At 38.3% G+C, this 19748-nt stretch overlaps 1 protein-coding gene across 1 annotated transcript in view; it reads left to right on the plus strand.

The window, feature by feature from the left end:
* LOC145985426 (uncharacterized) overlaps positions 1–19748 on the plus strand; it is a 48609-nt gene that overhangs the window by 17534 nt on the left and 11327 nt on the right. Inside the window, exons 4-8 of the mRNA XM_083119444.1 lie at positions 8150–8321; positions 9310–9455; positions 13100–13462; positions 16543–16735; positions 17743–18017. Coding sequence (XP_082975570.1) covers positions 8150–8321; positions 9310–9455; positions 13100–13462; positions 16543–16735; positions 17743–18017 — 1149 coding nt within the window. The remainder of the gene's footprint in view (positions 1–8149; positions 8322–9309; positions 9456–13099; positions 13463–16542; positions 16736–17742; positions 18018–19748) is intronic.

Raw genomic sequence — 19748 nt, forward strand, 5'->3', positions numbered from 1 at the left:
AGTGAGTGAGAGTGTGAGTGAGTGAAAGAGAGTGTGAGAGTGTGTAACTTAAACCTAAATGGAAATTGAAACTACTGCACACATAATTTAAAGTAAATCGTAGGTTGAATCTTTTACCCCAGTTCAACCAGCACCCAGTCTGCCCTTGTCCCAGAGGGCACATGGCTCTGGACAACATTATAACATTACATGTCTTGTAAATGAGAGAAAGGTGAATGAACACACAAACATTCAAGCAAACTGTACAAAACGAAATGTATCTATGTATGTACTACTGTATATCCATATAAAGAAAATAATTCCTCGCTACGGGAACATTGACTGGATCTGAAATGCTCAAAAAGCTGCCAAATTTAATTCCGGAGTACAACTCGGGCTCCCCGCTTAAGAAATCGTCCCCCCCAAAAAAAATAAGTTGCTTGGACATAATGAGAGTCCACAAACCCACCTGTGGGCATCGCTACATCAAAATACTTCATTTTCTTTATCTAATGGATTAAATATGGTGTACCTAAGGTGTTTACATTTATTTTGGATAAATATATAAATGTTGAATTTTATATTTCAATAAGGAAAAAATCCCCCCCTGTGGGCACTCCTGCTGCAAAAACAAACAAAACAAATAGAAATTCGCACGCGCGAGAAACTTTTAACCTTGCAAAGTGCTTGGAAAAAAACGTGAACGCAGGCAGCGAGTGTTACGAACTCTATTTGGCGGATGTGTCTATGGACGTGATGTCTTAATAAGACTGAATGGTCTGAAATGTTTATATTCACATAGAATAGGTCATATGCATGTCAGCAATTATATTTTTGTGTTTCTTGTGTGCTGTGAAACTTTATGGTTTATTTAAAAATATTAAAATTGTAACTTGCTGGGTTGATATGCTACAATGCTGACGTGAACACTTAATCATGCAGTTCGCAACAGTGGGGACATCAGTTTACTTTACCGATGGCATCCCCGACTTGCTTCCATCCCTTGCCAATTGGAATACAAAGTTTTCCTCCACAATAGAAAGTCTTCCATTGGCTGATTCAAGGTCGCCTCGTTCTCTTGGGGAATCCTGCTAGTGTTGGCTATTAAAAGCAGGCCAGGGTGATGTGTCGCCATCACCGTGCAGTTGTTTTGTCAACAAGCCACGAGAGGGTGTGGATGGTCCCATATCGGAAAAGGATGAACATTTCAGGTCTACGGCAGCTTGGTGCTGTTGAGGTAACAGGGAAGAAATAATGTGAACAACTAAAAGTTAAAGAAGTAATTTTGCAACCGTAATGCTGTGGGCCAGCACTGCTGGCCTTGCTGTACTGGAGTGCATGCGCATGGTAACAAGCCTTCCTTCAGTTAAAAAGAAAATTTTGTCACGTAACCTTGACTTTTGACTTTGAATATCTCGAAACATGTCATCGCCAAAATTCATGAAAAACATATATTTGGTGCACCACGCTATACTCTAAAACATATGAAAAATCAAACTGGGACTGAAATGGCATCAGAAGATAAAAAATAATATGTGTAGCTATGTGACTGATAAAGGCCTCATTACAATGTACTAAGGTGAATCAAAAGTCCCTTTACACCACCTATTAAATGTAAGGGAGTTATGCTGGGTACATTTGGTCATGATAGAACCATGTTAGGCCCAAGTGGGAACCATTGAGGTACGCCATGTTGTTGGCAGTCGTATTGAATTCAACTCAAACATTTTCAATGGGAAGGGGTTGATGTGATATATAAAATCAGGCTAGAATTTCACAAGAAATGCAGTGGCGAAGCCTTTTTGCAACGTATGTTTAACCAGTATTATTGAATACTTTGCTACCTCTATTTGTGCAAGGTACATAAATCTTAATATTATACCACGGCTAATGTATCTTCAGGGTAGGGTTCTTTTTTAAAACTAAACCAGACAGGATGCCTTCTAATGGAGACGTTTAAACGATTATATTATCTCAACAAGGATACATGGATTTATCTATTTACATAATGAGATTCCTCAGATTTTGATTCAATTTGTATGCTTTTAAGAATTTATTTCTTCTTTCTAATTTGTATAATCTTCTTTAGTAGATGCTTTCTTTGGTACTTCTTTCTGGACTTGCTTCTTTGTGGGAAATGTGGATCTGGACTTCCTTCTTTGTGGGAAATCTGGATCTGGACTCTTATGTAATCCCTGGAACGTGTATCCTTTATGCCAATTCCTCTGGTATTTTCATATGTATGTTTTCCCTCTTCACTAAGTCCTTTTTTCACAAGCTGGTAACACCTCACTCTTTCTTCATTTACACCAAGTCCTAGAGGGTTACGATTTCGAGGGTGAGGGTTGATATCTACGCTGCCTATTTCTACTCTCCTCCCTTGAGGCAACGACTGGAACGCACCAACACTAAATAAGTCCAACAAAGTGTATACTTGGTGCCAGATGATTCTAATGCGCATCCAAGTAGGTGCAACGGCTGGGATGCGCAACCAAAGGTAATTGTGGTTCGTGACTGGTATAAATCAAAATTTCCACAAAGGTAATGGTAAATCAAGCTAACAGATTCGAGATCTGTTAAAAGACACAAATTTGTATCAGTGGTTTCACTTCTTTAGTTTTCTGGTATATTTACATATGAGCATCAATTTAATTTAAGTATTTACATTAATTTATTGTTTTTATATTTTTTTCCTTATCCTCTTATATAATGGATTATATTGTTGTTCATCTTTCCAAATTACTCTGCGCTTATTTACACAGCCATTCGTGTATCACGTGCTAATCTTCAATCTTGCACATCTAGTGCTGCCATCTCTATTCCACCTTGGCAAACCATTTACATGAGTTGGTCCCATTGGGTACATAACAACTTTAAACATTTTCTCCTTTTTGAGGTGTTAGAAAAAGCATTAGAATGCCTCTAATGTATTAGGAACTCTGCGAGATCACACTGACTCTTTCGAATAGTTGCATATTGTGAATGGTTATAAGGGGGGAAGTTTTTTGTACTTTACTTTAACTTTGAGTTCTTTTCTCGTTTACTTTATACTATATTAATGATGGTTCAGTTGGTTTTGCTTAGTTGAAAGAGATTCCTCTAAAACTAACCAAAAACAACACTTAGTCTGAAAGAGAAGAGAAAGAGAGAGCCATGCTGTACGCGGCCACATGCAGACCCTATTCCACGTGTGGTGTTCTGTATAATAACCGGTATCCCTTGAGAGACCTGTTAAGCAACAGACTAACTTTAGCCGAAATTTCAGAAACTATAGCTAGAGGAGTCTTTGGTAGTCTTATGATTCACTGCAATGATAACAGGTCAGGCATCTTTGAACGACACATTTATTCACAAAGAACACCGCTTGTGGCATAGCCACCACCATACATGAACGTTTCACTTTACACAAAACACACACAAGAGATATACAAAAGGAATCTGTACTTACATATCAGCCTATTGGACATTATATCTTTCATACCTGGGGCCACACACACTATTTCACACTCAATAGCCACATCCCGACACCTGGCCATTTTTGAGGTATACACCATTAAACTTCCATACTTCCTTGAAGTGATAAAGACAGTTAAGTGATGGGTGAGCTTTCCTGGCTTTTCTTGTATGGGTGGCTGAAAACAACATGGATATTGACTGATGTTCCATGGATGCTGTTATGGCGTCAGTTTTGCCAACCATGCGGTCTGGACTTTCACTTTGATGAGTGACACAGAACTTGGTACATTGCCGAAATTTGCACTGGGATCCTTAGATGCTGTCTTGGACACAATATTTCACTTGGTCACACACACTTAGGTCCATATTTACTATATCTGGACCGTAGATCCCTGTTTCCCTTGTGAATCCTTTGTTAATGGCGCACGCAGCCATTAACACACTGAATTTTGCCAGCAACTTCACCTTTGACCTGCTCTCAGATGGGTCTGGAATACAAGTGAGCTTGAACGGCAAGCTCAAATCATAATAGGCCATCTGTTTGCCTCTTGTGTGATGTCACAGCCTTGAAAGCTTCTCATTGGCTTGCTGTGGTCACTTGAGACTTTTCCTTGTCTGTGGAGGTTCCAATTCCTACCAGCAGATGGCAGAGTTATCAATTGATTGAAAGGTGTTTTTTCACCTTTTCTGGCTTAATTATGCCAGATAACTGCAAATGAGTTTACTTTTCATAAAATAGGTATTATTTTACCTATGGATAAATGTTATCTTTGGTTTTTAATAAGAGATAAGGGAATTAGCAAATATGTGATTTGGAGCACATGGTTTTTGGTATTCAAGATCGCTACTGTCAGCCTAAAAAATGTTGTTTCTTAATAAATAAGGCAATTCTATACCTCCCATGAGTGTAACAAGTGGTTTGTAAACATTACCCATGATGATAATTGGGGAGAAGTATAAGCTTTTGGGAAAATAGCTCTCACAAGCTTTTTCTGATACTAACCTAATGGCCCTTGAACTTAGGTTAGATGTGTGGTTATTTGTGTGTGGGCATGTATGCCCAATCTTGATTGGTCATATGGTGTCTCAAACAATTAGTGTAGTGTGATGCTTCCTTTGGAATGAAAAGTGCTTCACAGTGTTAAGGGGTAATTTTATGTTCACGGTGAAATTAATAAAGATAATATGCAATACCTGTGATATGCATTAGACAGATTCCAGCCGAATTGCTGGTGCTGGTAGACTATTGGTTAGGTATGGTGCATGGAGATTGGGGGTGGTTCATGGTAAATTTCCCAGTACATGGATTGGCAGCCGGGGACCTGCTGAAAGGCCGTACATTCTCCAGATCTAACACCTTAGGACTTTTAGCTTCAGGAACATTTGAGATCAATGGTATATCCACTAAAAATCCGTGATATTGACCATCTGATAGAAAGCATAGGTATTTGCTGCTTGCAATGATGTCGCACCTGTTACAGTGCAAGATGTTCTTCTATGTGCTTTTGAGAGACGTCAACGGGTGTGCATACAGGAACATGGACAACGTAATGACCAGATGTCGTAAGTTGCTAGTTAAAGATACGTTGGAAAAGCCTTCGCCACTGCATTTCTCGTGAAATTCTAGCCTGATTTGATATATCACATCAATCCCTTCCCATTGAAAATGTTTAAATTGAATTTCCTGCCATAAGCTGAGTCCTGCGCATATCACGTTCACATCGGTTAGTGTGGGAAGAATGTGGTCCACTTCATTCAGTCGAGAGAGTGAAACCATGGCGGATACAAGTGCTTTCACTGTTGAGGAGCGTTTGGTAGCTTCTGTGTGGGTTTATGAACGTCAGAACACAAAGAAGTCAGTGACAGACATTTTGAGGAACTTCGCTGTGCGGTTTGGAAAACCACCTCCATCACGACCAACGTTATTCACGTGGGAGAAGAAAACCTTTGCGATGGGAAGTGCACTCGATGCACCACATAGCGGAAGGCCTACGACTCGCACCGACACTTGTGCTGCTGTGGTGGAATCAATTGAACGATCGCCGGATGAAGTCAACCCGTAAGCGGTCTGCAGAATTAGGCATCCCGCGATTGACTATGCGAGACCACATGCGGAAAGACTTGAACATTTCATGTTTTCGGCCATCCTCAGTGAATGAGTTGAGTGCTCGTGACTTGGAGCAACGTGTGCATGAATGTGAAATGCTTCCCGCATGCAAATGATCAAAAAACGTTATGTTCTCTGACGAGTGTGCGATTTATCGTAGCTCACGAAATCGTAACGTCTCTTTTTGGGCAAAAGACAATCTGCACTTTTATGAGGAATTAGAGTGCAATCCACCGCATATTATGATTTGGGCAGGGATAATGGCAGACCATCTGCTTGAACCATATTTCTTTGATGGTCCTGTGAATCAGCACAGCTATCTTCACATGATTAACACGTGGTTGCTTCCAGAATTAACGGCAAGAGGAATAGCTGACATCGTCACACTTCAACAAGACGGCGCTCCACCACATTTTGCTGTGAGTGTCCGCAAATGGGTAAATGAACTGTTTCCAAAACGCTGGATTGGACGTGGATCACGAGACCTTTCAGCACCGTTGCCATGGCCTCTACAAAGCCCAGACCTCACCACACCGGACAATGCACTATGGGGCATAATAAAAGAAGACGTTCGTAAACGATGATCAACTGAAAGACTGAGTTCGCATGACATTTGAAAGGATCACCCCTGATATGCTGGAGGGGATGCACACAAGAACATGGCGACGCATCAACCTTTGCATCGAACGTGGAGGAGTGCACACTGACATTGTTGATCAATGAACCTTGAACCTTTGTAACAATGTTAATATGTTATTCACAATAAATGTTAATGTTACCCAGACATTGTTTATTCAAAATAAATGTTGAAATTTCAAAAAAAATATTATGTTTTGTATTCATAACAACGTTTATCTACATGTCTAACTGTACTATGCTATTAACATGTAAAGGGACTTTTCGCCCACCCTGTACATTGTAATGAGGCCTTTATCAGTCTCATTGCTACACATATTATTTTTTACCTTCTGATCCCATTGCAGTCCCAGTTTGATTTTTCACATGTTTTAGAGTATAGCATGGTGCGCCAAATATATGTTTTTCACGAATGTTGGCGATGACATGTTTTGAGATATTCAAAGTCAAGGTCACGTGACAAAATGTTCTTTTTATCCGAAGGTAGGCTTGTGACATATCATTGGAAAGCTTGTTCCATTCCTTGCACAATGGACTTTATTTCGGCTTCCTATGTCAAATACAAGCAGATTTACAGCACATTTAGTATAGCTAAATGAGCTCAGAAAGGGCAATTCCTGTGAACTTTGACCTTGAATAATTTTGCAATTACAAGACAAACGAGACTCAAAATTTCTAGAGTTACTAAGTTTCATGCATACTTTCAACTCCCAAAATTTCATGGAAATCGGAGATTGTCAGGTTGAAAATTGCACGTATCTGTGTTGATTTGGCATGGAATGACTCGCATTTCAAAGAATTTCAAAAATAATATATGGAAACAACTTTAGGGTTACCAGATAACAAAGTTTATAAAAAAGGACGTTTTAGATTGCAAAAAGTTCTTAACTTTTGACGAAAATGCATGATTTTGAACACACGTTTTGTGCTTACTGGTGTTTTGGTGGGCTTATAGATCACACACACACATACACACCCCTGTAAAAAAATTATACACCATTTCCATGTAACTAATAGAATGCCTCATTATAGGCAATTGTCTGAATATTCTATTTATTCACTACGTTCGTAATATTATATGGTTGTGAAACTTGGTCTCTTACTTTAAAAGAATATCATAAATTGACATTCTGCCTCAGAGTTCTCTCTTCCAGGCCTAAAGTCAGCCAGTTTTTGTAAGTCGTCGCTAAAAACATACATGCGTTTCGGCATGGTTCAGATCGTTGATCGACAGATCTTCACTTCTACACTGCCATATAAGAACTAAGAGTACGACGGTTAAAAATTACTGTTTATTTTTGAATTCTAATGTCATGAAACTCAAATCAAAGTAAGCTGTGACAAATTGCATATTCGCACCTATTGTTAGAAACTTGCTGCTCATCATGAGCCACGCTAGATGTCACAAATGCTTTGAAATCAAACTTGACGTGGCAGTGACAACAGAAGAGACACAAAGGTCCAACAATTTTTCTTTGTTGGAAGAAAAGTTTCTTGTATTTGCGCTTGCAACTGAGTGTGTTGTATTTCTTTACTTCGAAATTGAATATGGGAACATTTTGTAACTAATCTTGAAATTAAGCAGACCCCAAAAAAGAGGATATTTCCAAATGTTCCTAAAAACTCGTCTGGAGCATTTTTAGGATCCGAAAAACAGGATTTGTCCAGGTAAAAGAAGATGTCTGGTAACCCTAAACAACTTGCACGAGTTACAGCAAGCCCACATGTGTTTCTCACTCAGGGTGCACTCTCCCAACCATAACAGTGGAGTCGTCTGTCGCTACGTCACTTCACAAACATCGGGGATCTTCTCCCGATCAGCTGTATTGCTCTGGTATTTAAAAATCATTGACTTACACAAAACCTGCAAAATGTGTATTGTCCCCAAATTTTTGGCTCATTTGCATTATCTTATCCTGAATGCACCTTTTGTAAAGATCAATATGTAATACATTTTTGTTTTACTTCCAGTGTTCTATTTCGCAATGTAATTCGATGAGGAAACTCCTTACTCATTTGGAGACCTGTGGTGAAGGTGACTCCTGCTTGTATATGCATTGTTCATCAACGAGAACAATCAGACGTCACTGGGAGAAATGTTCGGACGCTGGGTGCTCTCTGTGTCAGTCCATGGGAAAACAAGGTATGTAGCTGCATATTTTATTTTCGTTTTGGTTTACCAAGAGTAGCCTAATATGGATATTTGCTTATCTCTGTAACAGGGTTTTTAACTGTCATATTTTTCACAGTTCATTTGTTTCAATTAAAAAATGTAAGAAGTGTTTCTTAACATGTGGAAGCTTTATTCAGAAGAAAAGCAAGTTTAGGTTTGGAGGGACATGAAATCATTGTGCAGCGTTAGCTTTCACCAGTAAATGCCAATTTGGCACAAGTTTCATTTGTTTAATTCCCATTTCATCATGTTACACTATTTTTTCCACGGTTGGATTTTTATTTATGTCTGTTAACACATACTTTGGAGTTTTAGTGATTACTTACTGCATGTTTGCTTGAGAATGTTTTTTTTAGTTCTGTATACTCCTATATGATTCTTCTCTTGCAACCAGCCGATCGTTTACTGTCATCTTGGTTACGGACTGCTGCTGCCATCTGTCATATGTATGTGGTGCGAAGGGGTTTCTTATATATGTCAGGATAGTCACATTTAGGACTCTTAGTATTCAACTAACGTCTCTAAATGCTTTTGTGGCTAGGTTGGTTGGGCCAGGTTTAGGGTTCTTAGTATTACAATAATATCCCCAAATGCTTTCGACATCTCATGTTGATGCTGGTGTCAAGCACGACACTCCTTCAAGCCTAGAAAATACCTCTTATTAAAAGTAATAATGTGTTTCCATATGTGATTTAGGTAACAGTTTGATTGAACTTCTGCTTCAGTTGTATTTACACACTGTCAAAATACTGACTAGTTGAGAGTAAGAAATTAACAAGCCAACCACATGGAAGTTTCACTAACATGTCATTTATTTGGCATATTGCCTTATGTGAAATTGAAGTATATTTTGTAAGAATATAGTTTTGCTGTTTTGATTTGTGGTCACTTTTTTTTGTAATGTGAGTAAGCTGGATTTTGTATTTAATGTTAGTGAAAGTTTGCTTCATTATTTCAGAGGTACTTGCATCAACAAAATATAGAGTAAAAAAAGAGAATGTGTCATCAAGCTCTTTGGACAAAGCAATGAGAATCGAACAAATTAAAGCATCGTTAATGGAGAGTGCTGAAGTTATTCAGTCTAATGCTTCTTCTTCAGATCCTGTAAGTATCACTACAGTGGAACCCTGATTTTTCATTTTCCCGCATTATACATCCAATCTTAGTCACCCCAACATGGCAAATGTTAGAAATTTTTCCTTCATTTTACATTTTCCCACATTGTAAGTTTTTTTTTTACCTTATTCCTGTGAAAAATGTATTATCCAGGATCCAAGGATGTATTTAGAGGGATTCAGGGAGTCTGAACCCTGTCCCCCAAGTACTAAAATTAAATAATGAAGACAATGAAATATAACAAATTAAATATTGAAAATATACTTGTTTTTTAATCTAGTGTCATTTATTTCTGCTGAACTTATTGGAAGGCAAGGATTTTATTGTGATCATAAGACTTTAATGACAATACCAAAGAAGTTTTATGCAAAATATATTACTACTTATAATAATATTCATAAAATATTACTAGGAACTTTACTTTTCGTCAACTGGATATAACATTTTTTTTCAACAACTATTCATTATTCATTTGACATTAATTTCTTTGCCATGTCAGTTTTTTCTTTTTTCTTACAAATTTTGCTGACCTTAACTATAGTTAAGCTAGAATACATGCTGTTATATCACTTATTCATATACAGTCTTTTTACATATTCATTTAATAAAATATACTAATTAATTTTAATACTTTAATACTATTTTAATTAACTTAGTATAATTATTATTATTATTATTATTGTGACACAGTTGGTTCAGACCCCCAAAATATATTTCTAGATATGTGCCTGTCAGGATCCACTGTATTTGTTACTGTACATGTTTTTCCTGCCATTCCCATTATTTGGTACTCGTATCGGTAGACACACTAACTCGTAAATAAAAGTTAAAATTTTGGTACAGAAACTGACTGCATTTTGGGTTCCCATTCAATATATATATATATAAATATCATTTCGGTGCTATCATGATGAATGAAACTGAGAATTTGATTTGGAAACTACTTTTTATATGCAAAATTGCCACCAATACATTGAGTGGTTGACCTACAATCTTGCCACTAAAATGCTCTGGTCTTGAGATGAGCAACCCTTCATCAATTTCATATTTGCAGGCAGAAAAGTGCCACAAAATAAGGAAAATACACAAAAAACTAAAATTTCCATTATAAGAAGTACATTCATAATGTTCACCTATCATATATGTGAAATACATGGATTCCATATTTTCCAAGAGGGTCTTCCTGATGGCGCATTGGTAGCGTCGTTGCCTTGTAATCAAGGGGTCCCAGGTTTGATACCCTGTGGAGGCACATGGTGGTTCGGATCCCACTTAAAACTGTAAGTCCAGTCCCAATTAGCCTTACTGTGCATAAAGTGAACTTTTAACAGCAACTCAATCAATCAATGAAACTAAAAAGGAAAATAATCAAACCATATTTTCCTAATGGTTTTTCTCATCTCCAAATGTGAGATACATAGAAAATATACACTGAAAATCCATGTTAGGTTCAGACCTTGAGGAAATATCGTGGTAATCTAACAGTGGGATGATAAATGAAAAATTGTTTGTGCTTTATTTCTTCTTTCTAATGAAGACATGACTGAGTGGCTTGGGAGTAAAACTTGATAACCCACACTCAGTTCAAAATGAAGTTAACATTTGATTTAGTTACTGCATAGTCTCCAGTTGCTGTACAATAGTGAATGAAGTTCCTCCAGTAGTCTCTGAACATTTGATTTAGTTGCTGCATAGTCTCCAGTTGCTGTACTGTGGTGAATGAAGTTCCTCCAGTAGTCTCTGAACATTAGATTTAGTTACTGCATAGTCTCCAGTTGCTGTACAATAGTGAATGAAGTTCCTCCAGTAGTCTCTGAACATTTGATTTAGTTGCTGCATAGTCTCCAGTTGCTGTACTGTGGTGAATGAAGTTCCTCCAGTAGTCTCTGAACATTTGATTTAGTTGCTGCATAGTCTCCAGTTGCTGTACAATAGTGAATGAAGTTCCTCCAGTAGTCTCTGAACATGAGATTTAGTTGCTGCATAGTCTCCAGTTGCTGTACAATAGTGAATGAAGTTCCTCCAGTAGTCTCTGAACATTTGATTTAGTTGCTTTATAGTCTCCAGTTGCTGTACTGTGGTGAATGAAGTTCCTCCAGTAGTCTCTGAACATTTGATTTAGTTGCTGCATAGTCTCCAGTTGCTGTACAATAGTGAATGAAGTTCCTCCAGTAGTCTCTGAACATTTGATTTAGTTGCTGCATAGTCTCCAGTTGCTGTACAATAGTGAATGAAGTTCCTCCAGTAGTCTCTATTAACCAGAAACACATGGGAACATGTGGGTAACCCATAAGCCACAATGCAATGTATGAATTTTCACTTGCATGTTCTCGGTTTCATACTTTTGTGGGTTATGAAGTTCTACTACCGAGCCACTCAATTTATTCCTGGAAAGTTAATAAAACACTGCTACTTTGAAACTTCTTGGCAGATTTAATGTAAGCCATATATGCTAGTGTGTGGCGACTTGTCCATCCAAGACATGAATTCTGTTCTGAAATATTTTGAATTCATGCTTGTAATAATTGCAATACAGTAATGCGAATTTTATTCTTTTTTAAGAATTAAGTTTTTCGTTTCACATTTTGCCTCATAATCTGTGCGCTGTAATTTTGTGTCAAAGGCATGATTAGGATTAAGACGATACCACTTTGGTTGATTTGATGTTTCAAGTCTACTTTGTGCACAGTAGGACTGGACCTACAGTTTAAAGTGGGATCTGAACCACTATTTGCCTCCACTGGTTATTGAACCAGGGACTCCTTGATTGCAAGGCAACAACATTACCACTATGCCATCGGAGAGGCCCTCATGTCATGTACAGATATTATTACAGTAATTTAATCAAGAAGACTAAGATGGTATAGGAAAGAAGAGCTTTCAGGATTCTTGTTGTGAAACCCGATGGTAAGAGGCCTGTATGAAGGGCAAGATGAAGATGGAGGGATAATCTTGAGATGGACCTAAAGGAAATTGGTAAGGATGGAAAAGATTGGATTGATGTTGCCCAGGATAGGGACAGATGGAGGGCTTGTGCTGCTACAGCCATAAACCTTCGAGTTGAAGAAGGCTAGAGAGTTAGTTAGTTTGATGTTTCAATTATGGGCATAACACAATTAAAACTATACTGTTTGTGAGGACTAAAATATCCTTACCTTTTAAGAGGTGAGGCTGTAAAGGTGCACCCAGTACACACAGGATAACACATCTCCACAAATGATTACTTTGGCCGTGCATCCAGATACCAGAGCCTTATTGGGATGCAAAATTTCAGTTATCAGGGTGCACTGCAGGAAGTGAGATTGACCTTTTGGTGCCTTTCTAGAAGGTCAGGCCAAAAATTTTATGAATTCAGAATAGTTCAGAATATTTATTTAAACTTTTTTTAACATATAAGTCTAGCTACCAGAGTTTTCCTTTAAAATATTAATATTCCCCATGAGATAATAATTCATTTACAAAATCCTTTCCTCACCACACTTTTGTTGCAAAAATAATGAAAAATGTGAGTAATGTTTTAACTCCATGAAAATTTATCACCCGGTCTCTAGACATGATACAAGAATATGTTGCTGGTTGATAGCAAATGTAATTCAGTAAATTATTCACTTGTCCTTATTTATTCTTTATAGCGTGTGCAGGCAGAGAGGAACTTTATTAAGCAAATGCCATTAATGTTCGATAAAACAAAGAGACTTGAGCAAATTGAGAGAATGAATGAACTGAAGGAAAGACTCGCTAAAAGCCAAGCACTTCACAGGAGTCAAGTTGGGAATGGCTATTATCTGGCTGCTTCAACTTCTTCGAAAGGGCGAGATTCTCCTGTTGAGGTTGTTCAGTTAGATGTGACAGTTGATGTTCAGCTTCCCAAAGACAGGAGGATGGTGCTTACATCTGAAGAAATGATACTGCCCAAGTACCAGTTACTGTGTTATGACTATTTTCATGCCAAAAGATGTAAAAGGAGGGAGGAAGTCGCTTTGAAAGTCCAAGAGGTATGTATGTGTACACCTGTTTCATAATAATCTACTAGCCAGTAGCAATATACCAGTATGGTAACATTTTCATGCTGAATGCAATAAAAATCTGTAGAATATGAACTAAATCAGTCACTTTCAATTGTGTGTGTCGGTGTGTGCATATACATGCTTGTAGAGCATGCCCCAAAATGATTATCGTGTTGTCATAGTCATTTAATTTCCCTTATACAGGGTTTGTCCGGAAAGTAACGAGCCTCATTTTTTTTAACACAATTTATTGATTGTACACATACAAAAACTTAATATTCCTCAAAGTACATTCCTTGTGCATCAAAGGCCTCCCCCCTGGTGCAGTGGTAGCGTCATTGCCTTGTAATCCAGGGGTCCCGGGTTCGATACCTGGTGGAGGCACAAGTGGTTCAGATCCCACTTTAAACTGTAGGTCCAGTCCCGATTAGCCTTACTGTGCAAAAAGTGGACTTAAAACACCAACTCAAACCAAACCTTGTGCATCAATACACTTTTGCCAGCGCGATGTCCATTATCTATAGGCCTTTTGAAACTCCTCGAGGGGGATGTCCTTGAGAAGAGCCATTGTGGTTGTTTGGACGTTCTCCACAGTGTCGAGATGATGTCCTTTAAGCACCCGTTTCAATGGAGGGAAGAAAAAGAAGTCAGCCGGGCCTAGGTCGGGACTGTAGCGTGGGTGGGGAACCATTGGTACACTGATCCGGGTCAGGTAGGATGTCACAACAAAGGTGGTGTGAGAGGGTGCTTTGTCATGATGCAGTTTCCATGACCCTTGGAACTCCTTTTGGACTCTGGTGACCCTGGCGTTCAGTCTTTGAAGCACTCGCTTGTAATACTGAGCATTGACAGTCTGGCCAGTGGGGACGAACTCGTGGTGAACGATTCCTTTTGCATCAAAGAAAACAATGACCATGGATTTGACTCGGGATTTGCACATGCGAGCTTTCTTCTGGCGCGGCGATGATGTTGTGTGCCACTTGGAGCCCAGATCGTATTCAAAAATCCATGATTCATCACTAGTGATAACGTTGTCTAGGAAACTGGGATCATCCTCACAAAGTTGTTTCAGTTCCTGACACGTTTCCCCGCGATTCACTTTTTGCACGTCGGTCAACACTTTCGGCACAAGTTTAGCACAAATTTTCTGCATGCCCAATTGTTCCGATACAATCTCATGGACAACGGTTTTCGGCAGGTTTAACTGTTCAGCCATCATACAAACACTCATTCGACGATCTGTGTTGAGCAATTCGCGCATGCGGGTGATACTTTTCTCCGTTAGCGATGTTGAGGGGCATCCGGAACGGCCCTCGTCGTTGACGTCTTCCCGACCTTCTCGGAATGCTTTGTGCCACTTCTTTGCCTGCGAATAGGACATGCAGTCATCCCCAAAGGCTTCCTTCAGCATGTCGTATGATTCCTTTGGCGTCTTGTTCAGCCTGACACAAAATTTCAACGTGTAACGTTGCCGTAACGTTTTCTCCATCGTAAGTACGACGAGGTCACTGCACAGAGGTTCACGCCGCAGCACGTCCTGACTCGCCGAGAGCACTGAGGCGACTAACCTCGGTACCGCTGGAAAGCTTCAGGTCCCTCCCACTCGTTTTCACCGGTACACCGCTCGGCGCTGTACAGTCGCTTCACAGACAAATGGTGCTAGTTTCTTTCCGGACAAACCCTGTATATGGGAGTAAACAACAAGTTTACACAGTGTACCTTATAAATGTTCAATGTGAGCACCTTTTGTGACACCATATACATCCATCCGGTAGTCCTGTGCTTCTCGACGCTTTTGTTCGACAAGCTTGGATGTCCAGATCTCTTCCCTTTGCAGACACATCCAGTTGTTTGAAACTTATTAAACCATCAATGAATGTTGTTATTAGTCAGAGGATCACTTCCAAATCACCGTCAAAAAGATCGCTGAACTGGAACAACAGAACAACACCTTGCAAATTCAACGGCACAAAAGGACTTCTGCACGAGGGTTGCAATCTTGTAAAACACCTACGCCGCTGTGACTGATGGGTAGCAAATGATGTTCGCTCACAGCCGTTCTTCTCTTACATGCACGATATAAACATTCACCTTCGTCTGTTGCAATATACCAACTGCTTGAAACCCTGATAATCATTTTGGAACATGTATTAAGTAAATGGGTACCTCGGGGCAGTCAGGGGGGTGATGCTGATCACATCACCCCCACTCACGACCGGATCAAGAAAGTGTGGGGCATTACCCCCACACCCCCTATACGTCTTCATGGCGTGGTGCTAAGCACAGGGGAGCACTTTACTTTTTTTTTTTATTAAGTAAATCAAAAAATGTGCACAAATGATTTTTACCTCTTTGTTTGAAGTCAGTTGTCTTCATTGTTGAAACACTTTGTTTCAAATAGAACAGCAAATTTTCAGTGTTATGTCTGGGCTACTATACCTGCCAGCATTTTGTAGAAACAATCCATTGTCTTTTTAGTATTCATATACATAATTAAGTTGATTTGTAAATTTCAAAGTGTATTTCCATTAAAAGATGCCTGTAGGCAAATCAGCTGAATATAGGTCCACTAAACCTCAAGTGGGAGGTTAAGGTGTGAGTGGGCAGCATGGTGGAAACTTGATTTTATGGTTTTCAAGGAACAAAAGTGAAAAGCTTAAGATGTGGAAAGAAATGAATGAGAAAATTCCACTGAATTTTCTTCAGAGTTGGAAATATTTATTTTTCCTGTGTAATTACAGAGCTAATTATTGTATTCTTTAGGTAGGATTCTCACTGGCCTAGAAATCCATGCAAATCTGGAAAAATTTAGGAAATCAACCAATCGCTAAAAAACGTCATGGAATTGTGAAAATGCATCGAAAACATCTGGTAAAATGAAGTGGTTCTGAACAGGGGTGTACTTGCCAGAATATGGGAATGGAAATTTATTTTTAATGATAATGAACAGTGTTGAATGAAGTTGATTGTCGTAATACTTATTTATTAACCTGAACCGCAGAATTACTGGAAATTTATTTTTAAATTGCCTGGAAAACTAGTCATAGAATTTGTTTTTGTTATTACAGTGTGTCATATGCAAACAACGTCAAAGTAGGAAGCTAGTGGAACATGCAAGGCAGTGTTCATCTGATTCTTGTGTAGTTAACAATTGTTTCAATATGAGGAAGATAATTTCACACATAGAACAGTGCAAGCAGACAGATTGTACATTTTGTGGGTTGTCTCATAGGAGAGAGAAGAACAGGAATACGGTCCCAGGTTGGTATAGGTTTTTCTCTTGACCACAAACTAAGAATAAATGTTTGATGAAGAAAAAGCATGTGTTCTCCTGAAAAGCTACATAAAAAATTGTGTGTATGTGATTGTAAGAACCGTAAACTATAACAGAAATATTTATTATTTTCCTGTAGTTTACGATTATTACAAGCATAAGAAAACAGTTTTTCGTAGTGACATTTCAGGAGAACACACGCTCCCTTCATCAGACATTTATTTTCATTTTGACTAAAGATACAGTTACAACAATGGTTAGCAATTTTTTAAACAAAAAGAATCCATTATATAATGGATGTTGTCAATGTTACATTGTTGCAATATAGCAACTTAACTGTGAAAAGAAGCAGTCTGTTTTATTTTTATTTCAGATAAACATCAAGAGACTTTGTGAAAACAATGATGACTTTGAATTACCTGATGATATTTGGAATTCATAATTTTAAATAAAAAATAATGTGATCAATTTTTTTTTATCTGAAATAAAAATAAAACAGACAACGCAAGCAATGCGTACATACAAGAAAAACTATAAAAGAAATAATATTACAAACTATTTTTGGCACTATTTTCTAAACAGGGGCAGACAGAAGTTTAAATATTTTTTTTAAATGTAGGTTTTTGTAAAAAAATTTGTGGAAACTATACAACTTGTTTTTCTGCAGGCTACTGAAGTCACCTGGTTACTTACACGACGTGAGAAAACTTCAGGTTCTCCATGGATGCTCATGTGTAATTTTATATCTTTTTGGCCTATTTAGCTGCCTTGTTGGCCATACATGTTGAGTGCTTGACTCTCGATGGACATTTATGTCATCAATTTAATCGCACCTTGAAGAGTCAAGAAAGGCTACACAAAATAAGAAAGATACATATATAACAGTACTTGATCGACATCAACAAAAATTTCATTGGTTGGTGAATCCCCAATATATATAGATTTTTTTTTAAATAAAATGTTTAGCGTAGTCATTATCTATTTCATATTGCAGTTCGAGAAGTGTTCCGTTTCGATGACAAGTCACGCTTAATGTCAAGGTTACATGGAACTAAGCGGGACTCTGCAGGACAAACAATTTTGTCTTTTGGAGGATCCAATAGAAGTTCTGTCTGGCATTTACCCGAACCTAAAGAATCAGTTTCATCGGCTGCTGAGGGGACAAGCACCTGCGTTGTTGCCAGTCTTGATTGTCAGCCTTCAACTTCAAATGCAGATGTGCAAAGCAGTGGAACCTGGATGATGAATAAGGAAACCCTATCTGCGAAGGTAATTTTGTCACAGTTTGTATTTTCACCTTGGTAATTTTGCTTGTCGCTGTGTCATCAAATCAAGTTTGCCATATATTACAATTTCTGAAATAATTCTGAATGTGAAGTTCCTCAGATGGAAAATATCCAAAGCTAAATATATTCAGGTTACTTAGCAGTGGTGGCTTGGGTCAAAATATTTTGAGCGATTCTGCAGAGCATGATGCATGATGTACCAGAGTGTACTATAGGGAAGTGAGGCTGACTTTTGGATGCCTTACTAGGTCACCCCTAAAATTGCTAATAAACATTTCTGTACATAGCTTGAACCGTAGTACAAACTTCTGCTGTTTTATTTTTATGAAAAGACATTTAATTTTGTAATTCATATGCATTTTTTGTTTTGTTTGTTTGTTTTGTTTTTTATATGGTTAAATACACAGTTTCCCTTTTGTAGACAAAATTCTATTGCTGTCACCTGGTTATGTACAGAAGGGGGCCACTCCTATATGTAAGCTTTTTGAAATGGGAGGTTTTCATGCTCTCATGTCAAGGGAAAATTATGGTATCCCATTCCCAAATAACAATTAGGACGAGAGGAAAAAAAATAGAATTTACAGAAAAATTCCTCTTTGAAGAGGCCTTGTAGCAATACACTGTTGTGAGTTTTAAAAATGTTATTGTGCAATATACATATTATTCTTTATGATACATAAAGTCTTTCCCTTTCCTGATTTCAAACATTCATTACTCAGTTTTCAGTGGTGCATAGCATGGAAACATTTTTAAATTTTTCTATTTCAGATTAATATGGGGGCTTACTGAAAACAGATTTTTGAGTAAATTACCCTCTTTTCTATTTCTAAGTGTGCCTGTATTGATATGGAATATCACGTATAGTCCACGCGTTTACTTCGTTAACGTCGAAGACTAAAGAAACCTGTCGCTACAAACGTGGGTGGGGATAAATAGTGGGTGAATTGTTTTCCAATCACACTCAACCTTCAGCCAATGGGCGCAGCTGTCATTCTGCTCGTCTACTCCACGTGGAGTCTTGGTCACATGACTGCAGATACGCTGTTGCCGTACTTTTGCAACTTCAATGTGGAGACCGTGGGAAGGTGCTTGTGTGCGGAGGGACAAGGTGGCGTAGAATAGATGTGGAGAGTAAATTTGTGGCAACACTTTGCGTTAAGTGTGATTCTTGGAACTGGTGGACACGCTCCGTGGACTTCAAAGACAGTCAGTCGTTAACGTAGCTAGCGCGTCGATTATACCTCCTGTGAAAGTCCTAGGCATTCCATCCAAAATAAGAGAAACTTCAAATATAACAAATAGTTCTCATTCTGTGAAATTTTAAAAACATTTCCATGCATTTCGAAAGCTCACATATTAAAATTCTTAACCAGTGAAAACCAAAACCCACTTTTAACAGATTTCCAAGACTTGTTATATGTTGAAATTTGAGTATCTCATACCTTCATACGTATGTGAATGAATAGGAAAAAATTAATGAAGTAATCTCTGGTTTTCGAGGCATGGCACTTTTAATGCACCACATGGAGCTGTCCTCAAGAAATTACAGCTCTTGTTGTCACTGTTGTCCCAGCCATCTGAAAAGGGTTAACCCTCCATCTGTCGCACATGGAAAAGTAACGAGGTCGGTCACACTGTATCTGTGAGATGGTAGTGCAGTTTTAATAACATATTCATCATTGCTTTTTAATTTTCACTTTATTTTATTTTGTTC

Source organism: Lepisma saccharinum, chromosome 3 (assembly GCF_977018435.1).
Source record: "Lepisma saccharinum chromosome 3, izLepSacc3.1, whole genome shotgun sequence".
NCBI classification, from domain to species: Eukaryota; Metazoa; Arthropoda; class Insecta; order Zygentoma; family Lepismatidae; genus Lepisma; species Lepisma saccharinum.